This window comes from Stylophora pistillata, chromosome 6, assembly GCF_964205215.1.
Source record: "Stylophora pistillata chromosome 6, jaStyPist1.2, whole genome shotgun sequence".
In the NCBI taxonomy this organism is placed as follows: Eukaryota; Metazoa; Cnidaria; class Anthozoa; order Scleractinia; family Pocilloporidae; genus Stylophora; species Stylophora pistillata.
Window position 1 is genome coordinate 37,026,720 of NC_142524.1, and position 27,425 is coordinate 37,054,144.

Consider the following 27,425-nt stretch of genomic DNA (forward strand, 5'->3'; position numbering starts at 1 on the left):
ACGGGGTCATACATGGACTCCTAACCGGTGAAAAAGAAGGCGCCATTTTTGATTTGATTAGTGGTGTTTCACCAATACTAGCGGGAACTCACGACTAAAGTTTCCGTGAGGACCTTCTTCAAGAGCCATTACGATGAAAAACCTGTGATGGAACGGACCTCTTGGATACATGGAGGGGGAAAGAATTCTGAAGGCGCTTCTGAATGGTGAAACAAACGATTTGTTTGAAGACACCAGTTTTGCAATTATGTTTCCTTAAAGCAAGCTTATGATAGCTTTTAAAGTTTTGTGCAGTTTTATGATTATCATCAAGCTACAGGGAAACGATGTTGACTTTCCATCGATTGAATTTTAGTAAATGTGGAATACCATTCTTCTGAAAAATAATTGCGCACGATCGATGGAAAGGGTATTCGTTTGCCTTCATCGACGGGAGAATGTTTTACCCATGTAATACACTTGTTTTGCATACTGAACTTTACACATTTCCAAAGATACTGACAATAAGTAGAATTAATTCAACAATTAAGAGCTTCTTTCATCGATGATCATTTCCGTTGGTGATCAATTCCGTTATTCTCATGTTCTCAAATTATGTGTGTTTTGGGGGTGACATTGTAAGGAGAAATGAGATGCTAGTCACCCCCAAGTCAAAGGGTTAAAAAAGGCGAAATCTGTTTAATATTTTTGTGAGTACATGAAACAACATTTTGAAAGATGGCATGATTATGTTTATGAAGCAATTCTCTAATTTTCTTTTAGACTATCTTTCTCCGCTACGATCACCCTTGAATGCCAAAAATGGCAGCAAGTTGGGTTGCAAAGTTGCAGAAGAATCTGTGTCAAAATACACATTGTTTTCAACCAAGTTTCTGAGATGGGCTATTGAGACTTTGAAAAAAGTCAAAGCAAAAGGGAAGCACCTTGATGAAATCACAAACTCCTCAAATTTAGGTAAGTGAGAGCTGCAAAATAAGTGTACAGAGTTTTCAAAAAGGATTGGCTATTAGCCAGTATATGGTTAGTTGCATGCATTCTGGGATCTTGGGGCATGCTGCCCACAAAGTATTGTTTCTGGGAGAGGGGATGGCACAGGGGTGAGAGGACTCACCCCCCCCTCCATGTTGTGATGCAGGTTCAATTCCTGGACTTGGCATGGGATGTGGGTTGACTCAGTTTTTGGTTCTTGTCCTCACTCCAAGAGTATTTTCTCCAGGTCTTCCTGTTTTCCTCTCTCTGTAAAAATCTGCAAAAAATTTTTTTTCTTTCTTTTCTTCTATTTACCTCCCTGTCATGGGGAGCATCGCATATGGTCTTAGGCAATAAAGACCCAGTTACCCCCAATTGAGTTGGTTTGTACTTAATCTATTTAAAATGTATGGGCTCTAAAATTCTATCTCATGCATTTGTTTGGAAGTATATGCAAAGTGATATGATAGTTGGTTGGCTAGGTAAACATGAGCTAGGTAGAGATTGAATGGGTGCTCAACCAGCATGAAAATGTAATTTAACCTTAAATATTTTTGTGGATGTTTATGCGAAAATGGCCTTCAAGGAAGTTGTTTGTTCAGGAAATTTGTTGTTTTTTCACAACTCAAAATCAAGGTAGTTTTTTTTATGTTCTAAAATGGTGGCCAGTACTTAAGGAGAACCCTGAATGTTTATGACTTTTTTTGTCCCTTCCTCTCCAAGCATCATGAATATAAAAAAGAGACTTGAAGAAACCTCAGAATTTTTTTTATTTCTTATCTTTGATAATCAATCTCAAAATGACTTTTGTCTCCTACACGAAATATAGTTTCTAGTTGTGTGATAGTGGGAAACAATACACCTGTATACCTTCTTAGAAAACCCCTGATCATTTTGGTGAACGGACAATACTGACTTTAGTAGTAGTAAAATACTAATGAACAACTTCCTTAAAATGGTTGAAAAATGTTAATTTTGTTTGTAAGAGTTCATACTTATCCTTCATTAGAAGTAATGTGAAAATTAAAATGATTACTGACTAATATACAATTCTATGGATTTTTGTTTAGTGAGTATGTTGCTCAGCGACACATTGTCTATTCAGAATGGTAAATATCTCAAGTTTATTCCTTCACTGGACCAACTTGGCAAGACAATTTATTTGATTATTGTTCAGCTCATATCTAAGGGTCAGTTTGACCAGGCTTTTTGTCATGCTAATGACTTGCTCAAGTTCATTCAAGTGGTCAAGTCCTGGAAAAACTATGATGGTGGAAAAATGGAGAAGGGGCTCTCTTCACTCTCTCTTCGAATAAATGGATGGTCTCCATTGTCAAATAGAACTCCTTATCTTGTGGAAGGAAAGTATTCTACTGTTTGTTACTAGTCAGTTTGTGAGAGGTGATGGGTGAAGTACAACTGTATGTTGTCATTCAAAGTGCAGTTTTTGATTCACAGTTTTGTTTTCTTCACAGAATTCACATTCTGAGAGAATGTGTTACAGTTGCACAGCAAGCAAGCAAGGTTATTCACGATGCTCTTGAAGACCCTGATATTCCTTTATCTCTTAATGAGCTGTGATGGCTGGGTAGTACTGTTTACAATGTAGGCTGTGTGTCCTATCAAAGCGACTGTTTTACTGACGGAGTGCCATTGCTGGCTCTTGCCTGTGATGAGTTAAGAATCTGTAGCTTTGGAGCTGAAACAGAAGAGAAAATCATTGTCCAAGCTGAAGAGGTAAAGTCTGTTCAATTGATGAAGGTACTATAATTTAAAGTTTATTGAAATAATTAATAGTTCAGTTGAACTATGGTTTGACCCTATACATGAGAGTTTTCCTTGCTGAAAATGTTACATTCAAGTATTGTTTCAAGACTGTCTTATGGGAAGCAGGTGTTCTAAGCTAGAACAAGGTCCTTTCATACAGTCAACAACTGCCAGAATTTGACAAATTTCTTAATTACTGGTAGCTAAACACATGTAGAAGTAAAGAACAACCCAGCACAGGAGTATAAAGGGGTTTTGGAAGACTTTAAGGGAAACTTTGACAAAAAGTTTTGTGCTGAACTTTTCAACTTACTAGCCAAGTGGCCAGTGACATCTTAGATGTTACAGCAATTTTAGTTTGTTTACTAGCCAAACTGGCTGTTGGAAATCAGAAACCACTAGCCAAAACTGAATTTCCACTAGTCTGTGGCTAGTTGGCTACCATTAGTGTGGAGCGCTAGAGGGGAGTAACCTTTTCATGAACTGGTATTCTTTCTAGGGGGAATCACCAACACTCCTAATCAGTTCATGATTCTGAAACTGAAATAAGCTGTGACAAGATAGGCCTTCTAGCTCATGAGGTCAATTTGCTATGGCTACAAACATGAAACAGGTTTGCGATGAACCAAATAGGAACAAGGGTGGGTAAGAGGGGAAAACTTATTACTCTTTCACTCCCAAGATTTCATTCATAATTCTCCTTAGTGTCTGCTTCACAATTTCTATGATCTAAGTTTGGAGAATTTGGTATTAGCTTAACTTATAATCCCTTTATCAATTGGTATTTGTCTTTATTCTCATTACTTGTCTGTTTGATATAGTGTTGATACAGTAAGGAGAAATTCTGTCTTGGTCACTCATGGGAGTTAAAGGGTGAATGTAGAATAAGTTGCTGATCACAAATCTAATTTTGGCTAACAATGACATGGTGAGTTTTGAAAATGTTTATTTGGCAATGTTTGAAAAATACTTTTCAGGTGAAGCTACTCACAAAGTATGCCTTGCTAGTTGACTGTCAAAGAAGAGCCGGAAGAATCAGGGATGCACTAAAGACTGCTTCAACTGTGGTCCTGGTAGCACTGAAAACAGCCTCTGATGCCCACACCCTAAAACAGCCAGTCAGACAATGGGTCTCAGTGAAACATGAGCTGGTGAAGGATCTACAGGAGGGAGAAAAACAGTCTGAGAGATGCAGGTTTGCAATAGAGTTCAAAATAAATATTAGTATTTTGATGTCGATTAACTTAAAGCTTATGAGTTTTAAGCAGATGTCAGATCATAATGTGTAAAAAAAAGGTTACAAGAACTCCAGAAAATTGGTTTTAATTTGTTTAAACTTGATCAAATACATGCATGTTGTTTTCATAATCAAACAGAACATACATACATGCAGCAAATATAAAGATTATTCCATGGGAAGTGCCCTCAAACGATTTCTATTCACAAGTTGCGATGCATCAGAAAAGGGAGGAGTGAGTTTTTTATGCATTGCAGCAAGTGAATAAAAATTATTCAAGCACTATCATAACATAACCGTTGAAATGTGGCAGATTCCTCACCTCAATACACCAAAATCCTAGTTTTTGGCTCGTTCAAGGCTTCAAAAGGATCAGATAAAATTAATTTAAAGAGGGAAGAAAAAAATGGGGGGAATTCTAATATTTTTAAGGTTGACTCTGGAGAGATAAGGCATAGTGATAAAAAAAGACAAAATGATATAATCATTATGGTGTTGAAGAATTACATAATTAAAGTAAGATTGAGTAAATTGGAAACTGTCTGAAGAAATTTCTTGGTTCTTTTTTCTTCTCAGAACCCTATGCAGTGCATTTGCAGAGCAAGAAGATGCAAAAGATGTAGAAGGAAGCCAGCTCTGTTTTGTTTTGCAGGAAGAGCTTGCTTGTTACAAGACCAAAAGGTAACAAAATACTTTCTTTTACATTCTGACTTCTTCTTATGGTTTCCCCTTTCATAAGTGAAGTACAACTGTACCTGCCAAAATGTTTCATTGAATTGTTCCAAACTTTTTCAGCTATGACACAGCAGTAGGGCAAATTGCTGTAGTTCATATATTTTGAACTGCGGTATGAGATACGTATGATGCACGATCCTCGCAGTAGATAGCACTATTTAAGCAATAGCGCTATCTACTGTGAGGATTGTGCATCATGCGTATCTAATACCGCAGTTCAAAATATATGAACTTCATATATTTCATTGTATACTTACAATTGTTCACCGCCTTTGAGCCACCTCACTTGAAATTTCAGCCGGTAGCCTAACTTCTTAGCTACCAGCCTGAAAGGCCTAGTGCTGTTGGACAGGATGTTAGTCAATGGCAGGCAGGGCTCCAATTTAATTTTTGGATCACTAACCCTTCGGGTTAGTAGACATCTTTTTTACTAACCAAATAATAAAGTTTGGTATCCAAGCTCACAAGTTACGATATCTCAAATATTGAACATTTTGATAATAACAACTAGGACAAATTAAAGAGTAGCTGAAATTGCATAGTGACCTCAAAAACGTAGACAATTATCCACCTATTTTATTTCCCTCTTGTTTACCATGATTAGTCAAGAACAGTACATCTACAGCATTCTCTAAAAAGAGTTAAAGTTGACTTAACAACTTGAGTATTCTAAGTATTCCTCTGAGAGTCGGGCCTACGTGCTCTTTGCCCTGAGGTCTACTGATGTTTAAATATGTTAGAAAATTTTACTCACCATGTCGGGTTAGTCGGACAAATTTTTAGTAACCAAACGTTGAAAATTACTAACCATTGGTTAATGGGTTACCATTAATTTCGAGCCCTTGCTTGTAAATCCACAGCATTTAAGTTGCTATTACCAATCCATACTCATGGTTGGAAAGGGTCAGTATGAAACTAGAGTGGGTTGCCTGAGAACAAAACACAGTGGTCTTGGTTAGGACTCCAAAATAGTCCTCTTAAATTGGAGTTCAGCATGGTAACCATGGATTGACCAAGTCTCCTATTAATTGTGAAGAATTTTTATCATCTTCTTATTGAAAGGACAAAGTTGGTCATTCAAACTGTCAGTTACTTTTATTGAAATGAATCTTTACTCAGCAGACACCTTGATGGGCAGGGACAAAAAAAATTGATCCCTTTCAAGTACATCAAATCTGCATCAAAAGAAACCTAGACCTGCGATGAGCAGACACTGCAGGGCTCGACACTAATAGTAGCTGAGTTTCTTTAGATCTGCACCGCAGTACTGTCAAGAAGCTGGGGAGACTCTAGAGCAGTTATTGGACTCAACAGATAGTCAGGATGAGGAGAAAAACATGCATTCACGTTTGCTGGATAGACTTGGTGCTGCATATTTATGGCAGGCTTTGCTTGAGCACAAAGATGCAGTAAATGAGAGAGCAACTTCAGCAAGGCCAGAGCTTTCTGACAGTTATGAAGGAGAAGAGGAAAGTACTGGAAACTTTTTTGATTAAGATCTGATCTGACAATTTGATGACCCACCCAGGTCTCAAATTTGGATTTCTTGAGGTCGTGCTGGCTGCAGGCTATCTGTTAGGCCACTGAGTGTGCCTCCAACAACGAGACGCACTGGGGCAAGAAGTTGATTTCAGTTAATTTGAAGTCTAGAGTGAACATTACTTATACAGATTTTATATTGTTCCTTGTTCAACACATTTTCAGGAACAAATTGTTGTCTTTGATGAAATGTCATGTGCCTGTTTTACAATAGACATGAATTTTGTAGTCAGTTTTTCTACAACAACAACATACTGTACCTGTACGTGTACATGGAGGATCGTGCAGAAGGGAAAGGGGCCCTGACATTGCACCTCCGGTGCATCCCCAAAAGCACCTCATTCCCTCAAAATATCAGACTGTCAAATGAAATGTTGGTGTAACTTTTCAGATAGAAGATATCTGCCTGGAGCAACCATTTATGGAATCACTTTGTGCAGCTTTGGAAATGTGGACGTCACTAAGGACCAAATCACTGCAACAAGACACCAGTGGAAAGGTAAATGTTTCCTGGAAAAAGCATTTTAGGGCTATGTAATATATTTTTTTACTTTAATTTCCAAAACATTAATATTTTTTCACTGGCAGTGAGAATTCTTTATTTGAAAACAAGTGAAACTGTAAAATTCCAAGAACAGTTTTCTTTCATGGGGAATTTGTTGTGAGAACTAAATAGGTATCAGCTTTTGATACTTTCAGACGTTTTACAATAGGTACTTAAACAATTTGAAAGATGTGCCATTAAAGATTTATGGATTACTAAAATTTAAATGCTGTGCTAAGTCTGCACTCAAACAGAGTGCCCACCCAGCCCGAGGTTATCCTGGTTTCCATTGAATTCACCCTTTAAATCCCAAGACCTAATCACTAATTCTCCCCTCTAGCTGCTACACATTTCCTTGTAAATAAGTTATAAGAATTTGGTGTTAGATCAAGAGAACAACTTCTACATGATAAGTTCAAGTATTCTCATTACCTGTTGAATCATGTATGGGCTTTAAAGGGAGAAGATACATGTTTAAATCATTTCTGGGAGTTAAAGGGCTAAGCAACTAGGCGTATTACTACTCCCCCAAGATGGGATGCTAGTCCATTGCAAGGTTATCCCCTTCCCCCAGCATTTTATCACTTGGCAGGCTTTTTATCTGTACTCCTGGTTACAGAGAGGCACGTGATAGAAAAGAAAGCTGTGTTTTGCCCAAGTGGACACAGCAAAATGACCCAGCCAGTTCTCAAACCCAGACCTCTTGACCCGCAGTGCAGCATACTAACCATTGGGTTACTGCATCTCCCACTGTATACAATACATTTAATCTTGCATGAATGTTATTCTCACTGAATTTTTTTTTTTATGTTCTAGGTTGACCTGGACCATCTTATTAATCCTGAAGAGACATATCATTACTTGCTTATCACTGCTGAAATGTTTGGGCTTTTAAAACAGGTGAAACCTGCTACGTACTTTCATTGGTGACGATTTGGATTTCCCACAGGCAATTAACTGTTCATGCAGTCCTGTCACAACATGACCATGGCAATAGAAATGTTAAAAAAAATGTTTCGGTACAAGAAATGACAGCAGTTTTAAGAGATTTAAGTATTTGAAGGAAAAGGCTATCACTCAACAGAAAAGAATGATTTTCTCCAGTCAGGTCTTTTTTATCTCGACTGGTAAATTTTATACAGTGAGGATCCTTGCCTTTGTTATCAGTGGTGTAATGAATAATGTAGGTTCTGCATTGTTGGAGGTTATTACAAGATAATTTGGTTGTATCAACTGGGTTAATAAATATTAATTGGCCGCAGCAAAGAATTTCTAAAGCTGATATTCCAAGGTTAAGCCCTTTATCAGAGCAAATGGTGAAGGGTTAATACTTGAAACATCAGCTTCAGAAATTGTTTTCAGCATCCGATTGGCATGTACATTATCAACTCAGCTGATGAAACCAAATTATATGTACTTATAATTCCACCCCCCCCCCCCCATCTGCCCCATCTGATGCAGCACAACATATGGGTATCTTCAAAAAATTAAGCGTGTGGGAACATCTTCCATTGCACCACTCCCTTCCCAGGATTAACTCTGCTACCCTTAGGCTTAGGCAAGTTAAGCCAATAATTTATATCCGCTTTGCAATACTGAGCGTTTTAAAAATTCTTTTATTAATAGACTTGGTTTTAAGCATAACTTGGCTGTAAGTAATTAATACACATTTTAGCCCATTACACTTTATATGTAACACTTGATATGTATTTTATCAGTGAAACTATTTACTATTTTAATTTACAACAGTTTCCCATCAGAATCTTATCCCCTTTATTCATTCAATGAATGAATTGTTTTCTTGCAGCCCTTAAAAAAAGCTAGTGCTCTTTGCATGGCTGCCAGTATATCCCAGTCAGTTGGTACCAAAGATATGCTGGATAATGGATTGTGTGCCCTAAGTGATGCTGTTCACTCATTGTGTGACATTCTGGACTTGTCACATGCTTCAATTATTCTGTCTCATACAAGTAACCTGGTTGATAGATTTGAGCCCTGCAGTACTTCATGGGTTCAGTTCTTGTTGGCCAAGAGTCACTATTTGCTAGTCACAGGAAAGGTATGAAAAATCAAAATCATTATTAACCCTATCACTGCTTTAACTAACTCTACTTACTGTCTGCCAAACACTTCTCGTGATGTAAGTTTGGAAAATTTGGTATTGGATTAACTAAATAATCCTCTACAATTGATTTTTTTCTTTATTCTCCTCACTTGTCTGCTTGACATTGTACTGATGTTGTAAGGAGAATTCCTGTCTTGGTCTCTGACATGGGAGTCAAAGGGTTAAACAAGCATTCATCATGCAGGCATACATGTATACGTGGTACTCTAGCTCCATGTTGGTGATTTTTCTTTGTGCTGAAGAACTTGGAATTGCTTTAGGCAAGGAAACTGTGGGCCAGCTAGCCTCTGAGAGCAGCTGGGAAATCCAATTTGTATAGTAATTACATGATTTTGAGTGCAATTTGGAATAAATAAGCACGAGTAAATTTTTTCAAAGACTAACAAAATTGCATGAGCCCATAGGGTGAGTGCAATTTGTGATCTTTGAAAACATTTACAAGTGATTATTTATTCCAAATTGCACGAGAAAATCATGTGATTATGTATTAATAATATACATGAAAAAATACGAGGTAGCTTCTCATAACTACGCGGAAGAAAAGCGCATGCATCACATGCAAAAATTATTTATTGAAATCCTGCAAGTGACATTGACCTTGACATTGACATTGACCAATTATTCTGACCAATCAGAATGTCTGGTTTGTTTCTTTCTTTGCACTGAATTAACCCTCTTCTGTACTGAATTAACTCTCTTCTGCACTGAATTAACTGAAAACTGCGTTCATCTTAACCAATCAGAACTGAGAAATTTTTTCATGTATATTATACAATATACGGTATAGGAGGAAATACCAATTAAACAGGTCTATAATAGTCAGTACGTGTAAACACGGGATTGTTCAGTTTGTGATGTGTGTGTCAGTCGTGGTTTTCATTGATTAATGTTTAGTATTCGGAAGGGGAGGTCTCCCTGAAGGAAGCACTGCAGAGTGAAGTCTTCACACACAAGAGTTACAAGTCCCACCTGTTGAAAGCCAGATGGAAATCAATTTGCTGTGAATATGCAATGCTCCCACCCACAATCCACAAATTTAAGATAATAGTTGGTAAGTTCACTCTTCTTCTTTGGAAATTCCTCTTTCCAAAACTTAGATCTACTCTTCTCCACAGTTATTCAGTAACTTTTTCATAATGGAAATGGGAATTTAGCAGTGGATATTCCATAAGATGGCTCTTCTTGTCCACTGATACTAGGTCTAATTGGAATTTGGAGTGTTTGTTTTTGGAGACCCCTAGAAAGATCCTTGGAGTAAGGAAGAAAACTAACAACAAACTCAACCCACATGTGACACCAGGTCCAAGAATTGAACTAATGGGAGGCGAGTGACTTCACCACCGCCCAATCCCAGCTCCCCAATATTGATTTTTTATTTCATTGTTTTCATAAACCGTCGCCAAGTGACCTGTGAAAATTTAGGCAGACTTAGTACCAACAAAACAGTCTGTTCAACCAGATAATTTTTGATCAGTGAATCAATTCATGAGTTTATGAGTAATTCCCAGGTGACAGTTATTTTTTTTAGTATTATCATTGTTGAGATCCTCTACTTGGTTCACTGACTCCTGGAATGGGCTATGGATGCACTTCATAAACTAACACAAATGGCTGAAGAAATCTTTGGTTTAGATGCGTTTTGTACTGGCAAACAGATACACAAGCAAAAGGAAAATTTGTTGGGTAAGGTGATTGAGGAATTTTTGTTTCCTTTTATTCTTGACACAATTCTGCAGAGCCCTGCTTGCAAAGTAGTGCCCCTGATTTCTATGAGCTTCTACTAGGGACAATGTGTTCTGATGACTGGGATAATACAGGAGTTTCATTAAGGGTCAGGCACCGGGCAAATTGACCGGTTGTGAGGACGGTTTTGCCCACCTGATTTGACGGTCTGGAGGAAAGTTTATCTTATAAAGAAGTTCAGTTCAAAGAGTTTTGCCTGCCTGTGAAAACCAGTTTCCCTCCTGCAGAAAACATTAATGAAGCCCCTGATAATATATACCTAAATCATGTGGTTGGCAATACCTTGCAATCCTAATTCAGGCTTTGAGATAGAGTTGTGCTTGTAATTGGATGTGTTATTATCCTGATTAAAATATAGAGAAAAGTGCAATCAAACTGGCCTGAAACATGGGAGAGTTTTCTTCTGTTTTATTATTAAACTTTTAATCACATATTTTGGCATCTATTCCTTTTGTTTGTGCAGATTTGCTAGCCGCATCAGAAAGTTCTGGCCAAAACCTTTCTAGTTTGTCAATCCTAAATGACTTGCTCTCATCCCTGTTACAAGTTGGTCAGCTGTATGCTCATCAGGGAGCTGTGAGGGAAGCTTTGAGGCAGTTTGTGGATGGTGTTGCACTAGCAAGGCAATTTTGCCTACCATACAGGTGATTTATTAATGTTTAGTAAAAGCTCTGTTAAACTTTTGGACCCACACTAGATCAGAAAGTCAAGGAGCATCAATCCAAAATTTTAGATGAGAGAATTTTGAGGATAATATTAACTGTCCTTGTCTGTTACTCTTAGACATCAAGCTGTTACCAGAACAGGAAAGAGAATAAAGTAAGATCTTAAAAATTGTTTGCTGAACATGAAGTTGTGCTGAAAATGAAGGGTTAATTTCTTTTGTTTTATTCCCCTGATGTGAATTCAACATTGAATTAATCTGCTGGTAATTGGTAAATTTGCCTTGTCCAAACCAGCAAAACAGTTATTTTTCAATTTTTTTTTTTCTTTTTTTTTTTTTTTTGCAATTACGGCAAATGTATAAACAAATTTCATTTCAACTTCTTATGTCCCCATAGAGCAAGATATCTTAGCTATAGTAAAGATGCCAAGGGGGAATTGTTTACCTCTAAAGATTAATTTGGAAATAGTTTTTAGAAGACTCATCTAGACTACAAAGATAATGGCAAAGTTTACATCCTTTTTGTTAATTTAAGTTGAAGTTTCAACTCAAATTAATTAAAGATGACTTCACTGACTAGTGACCAGGGATATTTTCAATTGAATCCCTGTGGTTTTGTTATTTTAGGAGAATAGCAAAGGATTTTTCTAAACCTTTGGTATATATGATAACACCTTTGCTTGTGAGTACTTGTAGCTACTGTTGCATTTGATAGACTTCTATTTGTTATGTATACAAAAGAGAGAGATTTTTCGTGACCTTGTGAAAACCAGTTGGATGCTTTTACCTCTTAGACATGGCACACAACTCTCCGTGTTTACTGGTATCCCCAATTACTGTGGCACTAAGTGACTCAAAGTTTATCTGCTCCTTTATATGGGATGCAAAAACAAGGAACTAGAACATTTGATGCCAGAACAAGGAACTAGAACATGGCTGCCAGAACAGGGGATTACAGAACAGGGAACTAGAACATGGATGCCAGAACAGGGAACTACTGTAAGACATGGGATGTCAACAGGGAACTAGAACATGGGATGGCAGAGCAGGGAACTTAATAAATCTACAAGTAGATTTCTCTTTATTTTGTTATTTCCTTTTTGTCTGTTAGGAAAACAAAGGAGATCTGGTGAAGCTTGCAGAACGTCTTTCCTCCTTGTCATTTGATGACTCTTCAACTAATACTGCTCATCAAAAACTGGCTGCCCTGGTCAAGACTTGAAACATCATGAAGTTTTCCTTGTGTGCAACTGAGAGATACAAACACGGTCTCTTCACTCCTGAAGAAATTTCCCTATTGCAGAACATGCCTAAAGGTACATTATAGTTATTTTACAAGCAATAGCGAGCTTTCAGCTGTGTTATGCAGCCAAACCAGCTTCAAAGAAAGTGTTTAACTGTTCAACTTTCTCAGGATTGGTTTGTAGAACAGTGTGACTCTTATAACAGGAGAATATTTTTTTCTAGCGAAATGTAATTATCACTAATTTAACATAATTCTTTAAGCAAAATTACTTTGTTAAAAACTTTTTGTTACCAGACCACCTCATTTGACTCTTCCCAATTCTTCAGCTCATGCTACACATGGATGATTACATTTGCCATGAATTTTTAGTTCCTTTGACAAGTAGAACTGAAATTTAATTTGTTCCGTTGAGCAAATAATGAATTTTGGCAATAATCCTATAGTGTGATATTGACAAGGTAAGAAATTAGAATTATTGTTTTCTAGAGTGGACTGTTTGCACTTTGGAAACCTTCACACATCCAGTAAGCAAGGACAGAGAACTGCTGATCTGCAGGGTAAGGGCTGACTGTGATCCTGCTGTGGTTAAGATTAACACAACATCTGGAGAAGCACAGAACAAGGATTGCACTGTATGTCGATGTGTTTGTAACAACTTGGTTATATTGCGGTTACTCTGTTGTTGTATTTAGGGAGAGTGGACCTCTCACCTCTACGTTGGAGGAGGTAGTAGCTTACAGTCAATTGAGATTCTGTAGTGCAGGTGTAAGCTTTGTCCAAGGTCACCATGAGGGGTTTTTGGGTAAAACACTGAACTCTCACAATACCTCTTTATTCTAGAAGATCACTAGAAATACGTCTGAGCAAACTGTCTGGATATCTGACAAAACACTGGGGATAACCTGAGCTTACTAGTAGATAATTTCTCATTTAACCACTAGAAAGTCTGTAAGTAATGATAAAAGCACAAGAACAGGGTTGGCGAAGTAAATTAACCTAATTAACTATTGACTGAAACAATTTATTTTGTAAAGGGAGACAAAGTTGTTGTGGATCTTTCAAAGCTGTTCCAGTCTGGTGTATTGGAGGAATTTACAGACATAATGAATGACAGCATCAAAAGCATGAATATTAACAACACAACCGAGTGGTGGACACTAAGGACAAGGCTTGACAGGAGAATGAAGGTGATCAACATTTCAACTCTCACGAGCCATGAATGTGTATCCTCTCCTATGACATAACTGAAAGTCTAAATTGTAATAATTATGGTCATTTCTTTAGAACCTTTTGGAGAAACTTGAAGGTTCTTGGCTTGGAAGATGGAGAGGAGTTCCTCTTGGTCAGCCTATTGATGAAGAGTATTGTGAATCAATAGCATCCTTAGCCAGAGAGTTGGAAGAGAAAGTTTCAATCCTGTGTGGATGTTGTCCTGATAATCATTTGCTTGAGGTATGTTGTGCATGAATCAATCACAGTTTCCCGAGTTATAAGGATGGCAGATTGTATGAAAAATGTTTTGTCCATCAATCTTTGTTATGATTTGTGTGCCATCTTTGGTGCTTGACCCAAAGATGACAATTGAAGTAGCAAAACCTTGCATAGTAACCGAATGGGAACTAGGGATGGTTCAGTGGCAAGAGCACTCACCTCCCTGCTGTTCCACAGGTTCAATTCCCAGACCTGGTGTCATATGTGGTATGTGGGTCGGTATGTCCTTGCTCCAAGGGTTTTTGTACAGGTTCCTTGGTTTTCCTCCCTCCACAAAAACCAACATTTCAACATTTCACTTTAAACCAGTGGACAAGAAGAACCACCTCATGGAATGCTGCCAGCTAAATCCCATTGTCATTAATAATATTTTTATTAGTAAGTGTCCTTTGTTTGTTGTAGGTCCTCATAGATTCGTCATTTTGCTTGTCAAGAAAAGAAACTGCTGAAGCACTGATTGAAATTACTGCCATGGATGCTACCTTACCTTCTTTTGAAAAAGTAAGAACAAGAAAATTTTTGTTCCAAGCAAAGAATTCGTAATCAAGTGTCTAAAGTAAGTTGGAATTTCACTGCTTTTCTCAAAGCATAGGGCTAACTCTTCACTCTAATGAAGGGCTAAAGTCAGATTTAGCAACTACTTACATTAACTAAATTGTAATTTGGTCCACTTGTGTTTCCTAGACATAGCAACCCTCTGGTTTTTTTCTTCTCAACCTGTATTGCAATAAGCTGTTGTGATTATTTTTGTTTTGATTATTTGGTGTTTAATAAAATTGCACTCTATTGGTTTATCATCGTCAATTGCCTGACAGGAGAATGTGTTTAGTCTTAGCAACTAGAGACAAAGGGAGGTTCCTCAGCCTTGGCCCTTAAGTAATCATCTCTCATTTCATGTTCTCTCACATTGCATGTTTCAGCTACTTGATGAAGTTCAGAACCTCACTGACAAGCTATTTGAAGATACAGACAAGAAAAGCTGCATAAACAGGTTCGAGGGAACATAAAGGTTAATTTTCTTTCTCACCTTCATTACTTGTACTCTCGAGAAATTATTGATGACAACAAAATTCCTTCTCAGGTCTGGAGGTCACTCTGCAGAGAACATTCCTCGTCATCCTGTAATCCTAACTCTTGGAAAAGTAAGAGCCAGCTTTTTTAGGTCTTACATTTGTTTAGTAATCAGCCATTAAATGTATTCTAGCTCTAGCTCCGAAGACCTGAAAACTGAACAACCAATACGTGGGTTCTTTGTAAATAGATGTTAGTGAACTGTCAAGGAATCAAAGCTTAGCCAAACACAAGGGTGGGGGAAAAGGCATCTGTAATGGACTGACATTCCATATTAGTTTAAAAAGTGGTCATATGCAACATTAGTTTAATGGGTACTGGTTGCTCACCATTATATTCAAAGTGTTCAGACACTAAAGTAGACTTATGGGCATGCACACATATGCTGTAATTGCAAGATGTGTGCCTAAATTGTGGTAGCAGATCTTACTTATCAACTCATTCAGTATTGGGACATACCCTTCTACAATATTTGAAACCAGAGTCAATTTCTGGCATATCTATACATCAAACTGATCTGTATTTTATGATTCATAGGATATTCAGCATCTTCCATGGGAAAGCATACCGATCCTGTTTGACCAACCTGTGACAAGGGTCCCATCTCTGCAATTTCTCTTTTTCCAGGTACACATTCCATTAAGAGGTCTTTGAAAGTTTGAAGACCTGACTTGTTTCTCAAACAACTGTCATGTTTTCTCCCAGAACCATATTGATTTTTATCTCTGCTATGCTGTCAACAGTGGAAAGAAATTTATTTTAATTAATTATATCAACCCTGATGCCCACTGATTGTGTAAACCATGGTTTGGGTTAGACCTTGTGTAAAGAACTGGCTCATTTGGTTTCTGGAGCATAATTCTCCCTTACAATAATAGTTTTGTAATTTTAGGAAAAGAAGTTGTGATCTGATACAAAAAAAGTGTTTGTCATTTCATTATCTATTAGCCAAGGTAAGCATACAGGAAAAATTGTCAATTGATTGAATAGAATGAAGGTCTTTTGAAATGTGGTTGCCTACCACAACAACTTTTGTGCCAGATTCTTAGCTTTTAATACCTTGATATTCATTGTCAGTTAATATTTTTTTCTGCATTTTTCTTGATAGTTATCGTGTCAAAGACAGTTGCCTGAGATTGATCCTGAGAAAACATTCTATGCATTCAATCCTCAGAATAACCTGCCCAACATCCAGAAAATGTTTCAGAAGTGGTTTGAAAGGTACAAAACACAAGCAAACGATTGAAGCAAATGAAACAGAAGAAAGACCTGATGTTGTGTTTCTTATATATTAAACTAGGCTATACAAGTTGAGAGAGGTAACACCAATATATTATAAACTGAACAAATAGATTCAATGTTGCTGTGTGTCTGTTTAGTAATAGATCACAGATGACATCAAAATGTAGTAAGAATAAAAAAGTGGCACAGGAAGCCCAGCCAAGTGTGTCACTGATTTTGGCATTTTGGCAGCATGTAATGGTTTTAAACAATAAGAAAGCAAAATGTTGTTGATGGTGACATTACTCTTGCATCTGTTTTTTAATAGATCACAAGTACAAACCAATCAAAATGCTTGTATAATCCAATGTTTATGAATAATTGTTGTCACTTGCAGCGAAGATGGATGGCAAGGTATCACAGGAAAGGCTCCCACACAGGAAGAGTTCAGGAGTGCTTTAACTGACCATGACCTGTTCATGTGAGTTACTGTAAAGGCTCCAGTAAGGGGCCTATTGGCCCACACAGCCAACTAGGAGTATTACCACTCACCCCCCCCCCCCCGACAATTCGGCAGAAGCCATTTGTCCTTCTGGGTGAAGGGAGGCACTGTGAGAGTAAAGTGTTTTGCCCACAAACACAACACACTAACCCAGCCAGTACACAAACCCAGACCTCTCAACCCAGAGTCCAGTGCACTATTCTAGGGTCTCCCATCAGCTTTGACTGTCCATGACCTGTTCATGTGAATAACTAAAAGCACTCCAGTAGATCTCCTTTTAAATGGGCCCCCTCTGTCAAGAACAGCAAGCTTCTGGTATGCTTCCTATCTCTCATCAGCCTGCAATTTACCCCTCTCCCTCTTCCCAACAAAAACTGTCATGTACTGGTGACATTTTCCTCCATTTGAGAATGTCGGCTTCCATCTTTAAACATTACAAGTTCTCTACCAAGAAATGTATACAACAGATCAGGGGGAATATAAAGAATTTGGCTCTTACAAAGTTTTTGAAAAGAAGGTTCCCCTCACACCCCTCTGATATGCATACCTCTAAAATAAACCCTAGTTCTGAAACCCTGAAAATTGCTAAGCCTGCCATTGACAAAGTAGAAAATTTAAAAGGTCGTAGAGGTTGGATATTTGCAGAGCTGTCAGTGCTGAAATACTGAGAATCATGACTCTTAAATGTTAAATAAGTTGACTAAGATAGAGACAAAGGTACTTTGGGTTTCTTTTATACATACTTGAAATTTTGCTTGTGTGACTAATTAGGTTGGATGACCCATGTTATTATCATTCTGATATGTCTGTATCAGTTACTACCAGTAATGATTTATGTTACATTGACTGAACTATATGCAAATTACAACTGAAACAAGGGAGATGGTGTTTTTTTTTTATTTTAGAAGTGAAATCAGTATCTATGACCCTTTTTATATGACATTTGATGCTCTTGCGTGAGTTGCAGTTGCTTAGCTGCTAAACTGGGTCCATAATACAACTGTTACACTTATTAAGGATCATATTTACTGTAGGTGCTCTCAACCAATACATCGGTTGACATAATTATTTGTCGAGAGTCAGTTAACATTTGACCGATATGTTGGTTGACATTTGGCTGACAGTCGGTCAATGTATCGGTAAAGATATTGACCATCAACTGTCGACCAAGTCTCAACCAAGTATCGGCCAGCTGTGAACCAACCATCAACCAAGTGCCAACTGACTATCGACCAAGTGTCACCCAAGTGTTGACTGACTCTCAACTGATATATCAGTGGAGAGCACCTGCAGTAAACATGATCCCATACTTAGTTCTAGATGCGATAAACATTTTCAGATAAGGGTATCTACAGTAGAAAGTTTTATTGTTGTTGTTGCTTTAATCATCGCATCAATATTCTTTCTAGATATTTTGGTCATGGCACTGGGCGTGAATTTCTGCAGGGTGACGACATTCAAAGGTTGGATTGTCGAGCTGTTACTCTGCTTATGGGTTGCAGTTCGGGAAAACTACAGGTTAGTTTATACCTGACCATGAAGGAAAAACATTATCACATAATTGTTGTTGACAAACCAACAAAATGCAAAGGAAGTGTCCAATTGTCTGGTTCAGATGTGTAGTTGGTTGAGACTAGGCATGGGGCATATAAGTAACCACTCTATTTTAATTCATTAGGTTGGTGGAGAGTGTGAGCCAAGGGGGATGGCCTTAATCTATCTTCTGGCAGGCTGGTATGTCTTTGGCATTCATTTCTTGTGTGTTAGTTCCCTTACAAAGTCTTTTACTGACATGCTATACTGCAGGTTTCAACAGCTTTTTGCTTAAGCAGCTGTTGATATAGTAGTGGGTAGCTGTCCTTGGAAAAGGGGTCCTAAGGCAAGACTTAAACATGAGAGCCAGCTCGCAGGCTCAATAGACAGCAGTAAGAGGACTCATGGGCAGTGATAGACAGCTGATAACCAGCTTTTAGTGAAACCTCTGGCTCTATTTGACAGAGCTCAACACTAACTTTTCAACTTACTAGCCAAGTGGCCAGTGACAAGTTAGATGTTATGACAATTTCAGTTTGTTTGCTAGCTTCACTGGCTAGTGGAAATCGAAAAACACTGGCCAAAACTGAATTTCTACAAGTGTGTGGCTAGTTGGCTACCATTAGTGTCAAGTCCTGATTTGAACCCAAATGTCAACTGCTATTGACCTTTGTCATTGGGAAACTCGTATAACTTTGCTTTCCTTATAGGTTGGGCACTCCCTTTTCTTGGACCAGACCCTCAAGGAACTAGTTATTCTTCAAAGACCATAGCTCTACTCTATGGTTCACTGTATAGATATGTAGCATGTAATCTATTTATAATGTATTCACTTTCAGCCCAGCCATCGTTGCTAACTTGTGGGATGTTACTGACAAAGACATTGATCGCTTCAGTGAATTGCTGCTGAAACAGTGGCTTCAATCTGGGTCTTGTTTCTCGTTACCACAAGTACTAAGCCAGTCGCGACAAGCTTGTAAACTGAAATATCTGATAGGAGCATCTCCTGTAGTTTATGGCCTTCCAGCTTACACCAAGGAACAGAATGGTTAACCAAGGATTATATACTAAAATATCTCTAGTTCCAGTAAGCAATAGCAAAGTATTTACCATACTAGTGCTGATTGTGTGGCAAAGAGGACAAGCATTGTGCAGAGTGTGTTTGGAAATGGTAGTGCATACAATTTTAATGCTGATAGAGCACTTAACTGTAGACTACCATATGCAATAGGTGCTAAATCTACATGGGCTGAAAGTACCCGATCAGTTTAAGCAGAGCCAGTTTGTCATACTTTGTCCCACAATCCTGTTAAGTTGTACAGGAAAGAAACCCATTTGAAACAGAGAGGGACATTATCTTTTTTTTCCTGTTCTACTACAGCTCTTATTCTCTACCGCACTAACTTTTTTTTGAAATCATGTCAGTACCAACATATCCAAGGAATACATAACAAAATTTGCTTTGTCAAATAACAAACCAAGGTTACAGTTATTAACTGTTTGTAACCATTTTACCTTATTATATCATCAATTGGGAACAATTTGAGAAATGTGTCATCTGTATATTAATGTTTTACATTGGCAATTAAAGTTTAGCTTGCATATTAAGGGCATTTCTCTGATATCTGTACCAATTGTGAAAAAAATGGAAAAGGATACAATTCATAACAGAATGAATTCCAAGAAGGTACCTAATAATTTTAGTGTCAATATTTGTTTTAATAATTGAGCTTGAAATGATGATGATGGTGTTGTTGCCTCAATAAAGTGTAATTATTCATGTAAATATATAGTTCCAGGTTTCCTCTCAAATGTGTATTTTCATTAATTTTGTCGGAGTTAATGCAACAATATAAAAGCAACCCTTTTTTACTTAATTTTAAAGATCTAAAATGAGTTTCTCCTTGGAAATGCAAGTATTCTTGCTTGAGTGTCAACCTCGATTTTAAAGATATATCTTCATATGTAGCTGTGAAAATCAGGCAAATGTGCATTTTTGTTGATTGTTGAAAGGTTTGCTATGGTGAAAGAGAAGTAGTTTTCAAGCAAACTTCATGAAAACAAACGGGGAAAGGAAGAGGGGGACCAAACAAACAGAGAAAGCCCTTGGTTGACTTTTCAAACCCTGAAGAGTAATCAGCATCTAATATCTCCACACAGTGATACTGCCGAATCATTCATTAGGATCATGAGAATAAAGGAAATTATCTTCAACCTAAGATTTGATTGCTAAACAAAGGAAATGTATAGAGAGAAATGTGGAGAATACAGATACTGAAGTCAGGCTTGATGTTCTTGAATTACAATTTTTTATAATCCTGTTTTGTTTTCTCCAAGATGGGTATGGACACATTTCTGTGCATGTGAAGAATGAAACAAAGTGCTCAACAATTGTAAAATATTAATTAGTATTATGTATCACATTTCATACTAAATAAAGAATTAAATTTGCCAGTTTATTTATGTTTTGCACTAACAGTACAAAATCAAATTTCTGGTAGTTTACCTGTCTGTTTTTAGATCTTTATTGATACAGGAAACACCCACTGAAATGGCTGTTTTCCATAGTCAATGCTGAGCTAACAAAGTGCTTTAACCCTTTACAGGCATTAAATGGGATTTCACACAGAGCTTCCCCATTTTTGCCAGACATTTGAAAGGATGGCTGCCAAGGACTTTAAAAAACAGCATAAAACCAATCAGCAAGCCTTACCCTTAAAACCAAAGTCTATTTGTTCAATGGGTGAAAAACCATATCCAACAGATACATCGCAATTCAGTGTAGAATGGTTAACAAAACACTCCACTACCCGCCCAGTAGAGATTTATTCTGTGAATAGTACTATCCAGCCTTTGAAAATCCAGGAGAGTTACTGTTGAGGTTTCAGGAGTGAAAGGGTTAATACTTATGCTTTAAGGCCAGTGACAGACCACCGAGGTGGCAACTTCTTGCAGTCATGCAATGATCAAAATGTTAATCAATAAAAAGAACTGTTTCAGTAGATCCTGAAAACAACCACCCTAAGTAACTTTGTGTATACATGTACTCGACACCTTGGCTATATTGGGCATGCTGTATCAAAATAGTGCAATGGCAAAAATAATACTGTTTGCTGAGCGGTAAAGAAATTATTAATCTGATCCCTTGGTGAAGATTATTGAACCACCTGGAATGACCAGTGGTAACACTGAGGATGACTAATACCCCATTGACACCAAAGCCTAAACATGCTTTACGGCTGTTTTGTTAAACATGGTTTAACACAACAGCTCCATAGAAGCTGCTCAAATCAATATTTGGTTAACTTCAAATGTGGCACATTGAAAATACAATTTAGGAATTGCTTGAATCTCGTGGAAAATTTAGTTTTTCAGTTCTCTGCTTCTGATTTTTATTTAGTTAAACCTGGTTTAACTAAACAAGTTTTCTGGTGTGAATGGGGTATAAGTTACAAAATGAATTCATCAAGTTGATGCACAAATGTTTCAACTGGCCTCAGATATGGCAATGTCTGTCTTTTTGAAGTTAACTACAGATGACATGGACCAAAATTTACTGTGTAAAAGTTTAGAAATTTTTTTTGTAACTTACACTACAGCAAGCACCTAAAAATTCGCTGACACCCTTTGATCAGAAGACCACTTTCCTTTCATTTTGCTTTTGACATGAATGGATGAATGGTATAGTAAATAATGAGGCCATTTGGCCCCATTTAGCCTCTATTAAAGGTATATCTGTTTGTATCAAGCCAAATTTCCAGACATGGGGAGTGAAAACCTAATCATTCGTGACATCTCCAAGTCACCTTTAACAGTACTTTTGTCTGCCATTCTCCACACCTAGAGCAACTAGTTTACAAATAAATTAGCATGGCAAAACAACCTATTCTTCCAGAATTGCCTCGCATTAAAATTGTGTCAACTAAAAAAATACCTAACATAAATAAACTATCTCAATGTTGATCTTCCTTCAGGAACTGGAACACAGATGAAAAGTCTAGCTTAGCATATCCTTTATTGCACATTATTCTATAAATTTGATGAGCAAGTGAACCCATTGGTGTAGGAGTGGTAGTAGCAGTTGCTGCACTTTGAGCAAGACCTAAGTCCTGTAACAAAAAACAAAACTTTTTTAGTGCTTCTTGTTGACAAGAACGATCCATTTCTGAATTCCAAACATTCATGCTTTGATAATAAGGCTTACTGCAAAACCTAATTCTCCCATCACTTGACCTTTACCCTCACTATGAAACAGAAGTATATTAAGTCTTTGTGGGCAAAACACTTTACTCTCACAGTGCCTCTCTTCACCCAGAAGGACAAATGGCTTCTGCCGAATTGTCAGGGGGGGGGTGAATGGTAATACTCCTAGTTGGCTGTGTGGGCCAATAGGCCCCTTACTGGAGCCTTTACAATAACTCACATGAACAGGTCATGGTCAGTTAAAGCACTCCTGAACTCTTCCTGTGTGGGAGCCTTTCCTGTGATACCTTGCCATCCATCTTCGCTGCAAGTGACAACAATTATTCATATAAGCTGGATTATACAGGCATTTTGATTGGTTCGTACTTGTGATCTATTAAAAAACAGGTGCAGGAGTAATGTCACCATCAACAACATTTTACTTTCTTATCCTCTAAAACCATTACATGTTGCCAACATGCCAAAATCAGTGACACACTTGGCTGGGCTTCCTGTGTCACTTTTTGTTCTTACTACATTTTGATGTCATCTGTGATCTATTACTAAACAGACACACAGCAACATTGAATCTATTTGTTCAGTTTATAATATATTGGTGTTACCTCTATCAACTTGTATAGCCTAGTTTAATATATAAGAAACACAACATCAGGTCTTTCTTCTGTTTCATTTGCTTCAATCGTTTGCTTGTGTTTTGTACCTTTCAAACCACTTCTGAAACATTTTCTGGATGTTGGGCAGGTTATTCTGAGGATTGAATGCATAGAATGTTTTCTCAGGATCAATCTCAGGCAACTGTCTTTGACACGATAACTATCAAGAAAAATGCAGAAAAAAATATTAACTGACAATGAATATCAAGGTATTAAAAGCTAAGAATCTGGCACAAAAGTTGTTGTGGTAGGCAACCACATTTCAAAAGACCTTCATTCTATTCAATCAATTGACAATTTTTCCTGTATGCTTACCTTGGCTAATAGATAATGAAATGACAAACACTTTTTTTGTATCAGATCACAACTTCTTTTCCTAAAATTACAAAACTATTATTGTAAGGGAGAATTATGCTCCAGAAACCAAATGAGCCAGTTCTTTACACAAGGTCTAACCCAAACCATGGTTTACACAATCAGTGGGCATCAGGGTTGATATAATTAATTAAAATAAATTTCTTTCCACTGTTGACAGCATAGCAGAGATAAAAATCAATATGGTTCTGGGAGAAAACATGACAGTTGTTTGAGAAACAAGTCAGGTCTTCAAACTTTCAAAGACCTCTTAATGGAATGTGTACCTGGAAAAAGAGAAATTGCAGAGATGGGACCCTTGTCACAGGTTGGTCAAACAGGATCGGTATGCTTTCCCATGGAAGATGCTGAATATCCTATGAATCATAAAATACAGATCAGTTTGATGTATAGATATGCCAGAAATTGACTCTGGTTTCAAATATTGTAGAAGGGTATGTCCCAATACTGAATGAGTTGATAAGTAAGATCTGCTACCACAATTTAGGCACACATCTTGCAATTACAGCATATGTGTGCATGCCCATAAGTCTACTTTAGTGTCTGAACACTTTGAATATAATGGTGAGCAACCAGTACCCATTAAACTAATGTTGCATATGACCACTTTTTAAACTAATATGGAATGTCAGTCCATTACAGATGCCTTTTCCCCCACCCTTGTGTTTGGCTAAGCTTTGATTCCTTGACAGTTCACTAACATCTATTTACAAAGAACCCACGTATTGGTTGTTCAGTTTTCAGGTCTTCGGAGCTAGAGCTAGAATACATTTAATGGCTGATTACTAAACAAATGTAAGACCTAAAAAAGCTGGCTCTTACTTTTCCAAGAGTTAGGATTACAGGATGACGAGGAATGTTCTCTGCAGAGTGACCTCCAGACCTGAGAAGGAATTTTGTTGTCATCAATAATTTCTCGAGAGTACAAGTAATGAAGGTGAGAAAGAAAATTAACCTTTATGTTCCCTCGAACCTGTTTATGCAGCTTTTCTTGTCTGTATCTTCAAATAGCTTGTCAGTGAGGTTCTGAACTTCATCAAGTAGCTGAAACATGCAATGTGAGAGAACATGAAATGAGAGATGATTACTTAAGGGCCAAGGCTGAGGAACCTCCCTTTGTCTCTAGTTGCTAAGACTAAACACATTCTCCTGTCAGGCAATTGACGATGATAAACCAATAGAGTGCAATTTTATTAAACACCAAATAATCAAAACAAAAATAATCACAACAGCTTATTGCAATACAGGTTGAGAAGAAAAAAACCAGAGGGTTGCTATGTCTAGGAAACACAAGTGGACCAAATTACAATTTAGTTAATGTAAGTAGTTGCTAAATCTGACTTTAGCCCTTCATTAGAGTGAAGAGTTAGCCCTATGCTTTGAGAAAAGCAGTGAAATTCCAACTTACTTTAGACACTTGATTACGAATTCTTTGCTTGGAACAAAAATTTTCTTGTTCTTACTTTTTCAAAAGAAGGTAAGGTAGCATCCATGGCAGTAATTTCAATCAGTGCTTCAGCAGTTTCTTTTCTTGACAAGCAAAATGACGAATCTATGAGGACCTACAACAAACAAAGGACACTTACTAATAAAAATATTATTAATGACAATGGGATTTAGCTGGCAGCATTCCATGAGGTGGTTCTTCTTGTCCACTGGTTTAAAGTGAAATGTTGAAATGTTGGTTTTTGTGGAGGGAGGAAAACCAAGGAACCTGTACAAAAACCCTTGGAGCAAGGACATACCGACCCACATACCACATATGACACCAGGTCTGGGAATTGAACCTGTGGAACAGCAGGGAGGTGAGTGCTCTTGCCACTGAACCATCCCTAGTTCCCATTCGGTTACTATGCAAGGTTTTGCTACTTCAATTGTCATCTTTGGGTCAAGCACCAAAGATGGCACACAAATCATAACAAAGATTGATGGACAAAACATTTTTCATACAATCTGCCATCCTTATAACTCGGGAAACTGTGATTGATTCATGCACAACATACCTCAAGCAAATGATTATCAGGACAACATCCACACAGGATTGAAACTTTCTCTTCCAACTCTCTGGCTAAGGATGCTATTGATTCACAATACTCTTCATCAATAGGCTGACCAAGAGGAACTCCTCTCCATCTTCCAAGCCAAGAACCTTCAAGTTTCTCCAAAAGGTTCTAAAGAAATGACCATAATTATTACAATTTAGACTTTCAGTTATGTCATAGGAGAGGATACACATTCATGGCTCGTGAGAGTTGAAATGTTGATCACCTTCATTCTCCTGTCAAGCCTTGTCCTTAGTGTCCACCACTCGGTTGTGTTGTTAATATTCATGCTTTTGATGCTGTCATTCATTATGTCTGTAAATTCCTCCAATACACCAGACTGGAACAGCTTTGAAAGATCCACAACAACTTTGTCTCCCTTTACAAAATAAATTGTTTCAGTCAATAGTTAATTAGGTTAATTTACTTCGCCAACCCTGTTCTTGTGCTTTTATCATTACTTACAGACTTTCTAGTGGTTAAATGAGAAATTATCTACTAGTAAGCTCAGGTTATCCCCAGTGTTTTGTCAGATATCCAGACAGTTTGCTCAGACGTATTTCTAGTGATCTTCTAGAATAAAGAGGTATTGTGAGAGTTCAGTGTTTTACCCAAAAACCCCTCATGGTGACCTTGGACAAAGCTTACACCTGCACTACAGAATCTCAATTGACTGTAAGCTACTACCTCCTCCAACGTAGAGGTGAGAGGTCCACTCTCCCTAAATACAACAACAGAGTAACCGCAATATAACCAAGTTGTTACAAACACATCGACATACAGTGCAATCCTTGTTCTGTGCTTCTCCAGATGTTGTGTTAATCTTAACCACAGCAGGATCACAGTCAGCCCTTACCCTGCAGATCAGCAGTTCTCTGTCCTTGCTTACTGGATGTGTGAAGGTTTCCAAAGTGCAAACAGTCCACTCTAGAAAACAATAATTCTAATTTCTTACCTTGTCAATATCACACTATAGGATTATTGCCAAAATTCATTATTTGCTCAACGGAACAAATTAAATTTCAGTTCTACTTGTCAAAGGAACTAAAAATTCATGGCAAATGTAATCATCCATGTGTAGCATGAGCTGAAGAATTGGGAAGAGTCAAATGAGGTGGTCTGGTAACAAAAAGTTTTTAACAAAGTAATTTTGCTTAAAGAATTATGTTAAATTAGTGATAATTACATTTCGCTAGAAAAAAATATTCTCCTGTTATAAGAGTCACACTGTTCTACAAACCAATCCTGAGAAAGTTGAACAGTTAAACACTTTCTTTGAAGCTGGTTTGGCTGCATAACACAGCTGAAAGCTCGCTATTGCTTGTAAAATAACTATAATGTACCTTTAGGCATGTTCTGCAATAGGGAAATTTCTTCAGGAGTGAAGAGACCGTGTTTGTATCTCTCAGTTGCACACAAGGAAAACTTCATGATGTTTCAAGTCTTGACCAGGGCAGCCAGTTTTTGATGAGCAGTATTAGTTGAAGAGTCATCAAATGACAAGGAGGAAAGACGTTCTGCAAGCTTCACCAGATCTCCTTTGTTTTCCTAACAGACAAAAAGGAAATAACAAAATAAAGAGAAATCTACTTGTAGATTTATTAAGTTCCCTGCTCTGCCATCCCATGTTCTAGTTCCCTGTTGACATCCCATGTCTTACAGTAGTTCCCTGTTCTGGCATCCATGTTCTAGTTCCCTGTTCTGTAATCCCCTGTTCTGGCAGCCATGTTCTAGTTCCTTGTTCTGGCATCAAATGTTCTAGTTC

The 27,425-nt window shown here is 37.6% G+C and overlaps 4 protein-coding genes and 1 long non-coding RNA gene across 15 annotated transcripts; 3 read left to right on the top strand and 2 right to left on the bottom strand.

Annotated features, from left to right (window-relative positions):
- LOC148729711 (uncharacterized) lies at positions 1 to 5,929 on the top strand. 2 transcript variants are annotated; one of them, XM_088724791.1, is made up of 7 exons: positions 4 to 206; positions 763 to 954; positions 2,040 to 2,706; positions 3,236 to 3,349; positions 3,714 to 3,931; positions 4,550 to 4,654; positions 5,828 to 5,929. In XM_088724791.1, exons 4-7 carry the CDS (start codon positions 3,329 to 3,331, stop codon positions 5,901 to 5,903), a joined length of 420 nt encoding a protein of 139 aa, XP_088580917.1. In that variant the 5' UTR covers positions 4 to 206; positions 763 to 954; positions 2,040 to 2,706; positions 3,236 to 3,328; the 3' UTR covers positions 5,904 to 5,929. The 2 variants fall into 2 exon arrangements, with proteins under 2 accessions (XP_088580916.1, XP_088580917.1); XM_088724790.1 differs by lacking the exons at positions 3,236 to 3,349; positions 3,714 to 3,931; positions 4,550 to 4,654; positions 5,828 to 5,929 and having other exon boundaries at positions 1 to 206; positions 2,040 to 2,699.
- Positions 3,758 to 6,643, bottom strand: LOC148729712 (uncharacterized). The gene is made up of 4 exons (XR_015988613.1): positions 6,508 to 6,643; positions 4,966 to 5,637; positions 4,296 to 4,334; positions 3,758 to 3,896 (listed from the first exon to the last, which is right to left on the bottom strand). It is a non-coding gene; the product is annotated as an uncharacterized LOC148729712 (long non-coding RNA).
- On the top strand, positions 6,045 to 12,006 carry LOC148729713 (uncharacterized). The gene is made up of 8 exons (XM_088724784.1): positions 6,045 to 6,181; positions 6,639 to 6,746; positions 7,608 to 7,691; positions 8,599 to 8,850; positions 9,811 to 9,967; positions 10,549 to 10,599; positions 11,123 to 11,303; positions 11,443 to 12,006. Exons 1-8 carry the CDS (start codon positions 6,122 to 6,124, stop codon positions 11,480 to 11,482), a joined length of 933 nt encoding a protein of 310 aa, XP_088580910.1. The 5' UTR covers positions 6,045 to 6,121; the 3' UTR covers positions 11,483 to 12,006.
- LOC148729714 (separin-like) lies at positions 11,443 to 20,846 on the top strand. Of its 6 annotated transcripts, none has more exons than XM_088724771.1 (14): positions 11,443 to 11,478; positions 12,435 to 12,639; positions 13,056 to 13,201; positions 13,604 to 13,756; positions 13,854 to 14,021; positions 14,463 to 14,561; positions 14,981 to 15,051; positions 15,142 to 15,202; positions 15,669 to 15,758; positions 16,240 to 16,352; positions 16,750 to 16,833; positions 18,264 to 18,372; positions 18,533 to 18,588; positions 19,227 to 20,846. In XM_088724771.1, exons 2-14 carry the CDS (start codon positions 12,552 to 12,554, stop codon positions 19,438 to 19,440), a joined length of 1,452 nt encoding a protein of 483 aa, XP_088580897.1. In that variant the 5' UTR covers positions 11,443 to 11,478; positions 12,435 to 12,551; the 3' UTR covers positions 19,441 to 20,846. The 6 variants fall into 6 exon arrangements, with proteins under 6 accessions (XP_088580897.1, XP_088580900.1, XP_088580898.1 ...); XM_088724774.1 differs by lacking the exon at positions 11,443 to 11,478 and adding an exon at positions 12,221 to 12,322 and having other exon boundaries at positions 19,098 to 19,228; XM_088724772.1 differs by lacking the exon at positions 11,443 to 11,478 and adding an exon at positions 12,304 to 12,322 and having other exon boundaries at positions 16,306 to 16,352.
- Positions 20,823 to 27,414, bottom strand: LOC148729715 (separin-like). 5 transcript variants are annotated; one of them, XR_015988596.1, is made up of 12 exons: positions 27,321 to 27,414; positions 27,004 to 27,208; positions 26,442 to 26,587; positions 25,887 to 26,039; positions 25,622 to 25,789; positions 25,082 to 25,180; positions 24,592 to 24,662; positions 24,441 to 24,501; positions 23,885 to 23,974; positions 23,193 to 23,403; positions 22,811 to 22,894; positions 20,823 to 22,496 (listed from the first exon to the last, which is right to left on the bottom strand). XR_015988596.1 is itself a non-coding variant. In XM_088724779.1 (12 exons), the coding sequence occupies exons 2-12, from the start codon at positions 27,089 to 27,091 to the stop codon at positions 22,490 to 22,492; spliced, it is 1,014 nt and encodes a 337-aa protein (XP_088580905.1). In that variant the 5' UTR covers positions 27,092 to 27,208; positions 27,321 to 27,414; the 3' UTR covers positions 20,823 to 22,489. The 5 variants fall into 5 exon arrangements, 3 of the variants coding, with proteins under 3 accessions (XP_088580905.1, XP_088580904.1, XP_088580906.1); XM_088724779.1 differs by having other exon boundaries at positions 23,291 to 23,337; XM_088724778.1 differs by having other exon boundaries at positions 23,291 to 23,403; positions 27,321 to 27,397.
- Between the last annotated feature and the right edge of the window lie 11 nt (positions 27,415 to 27,425).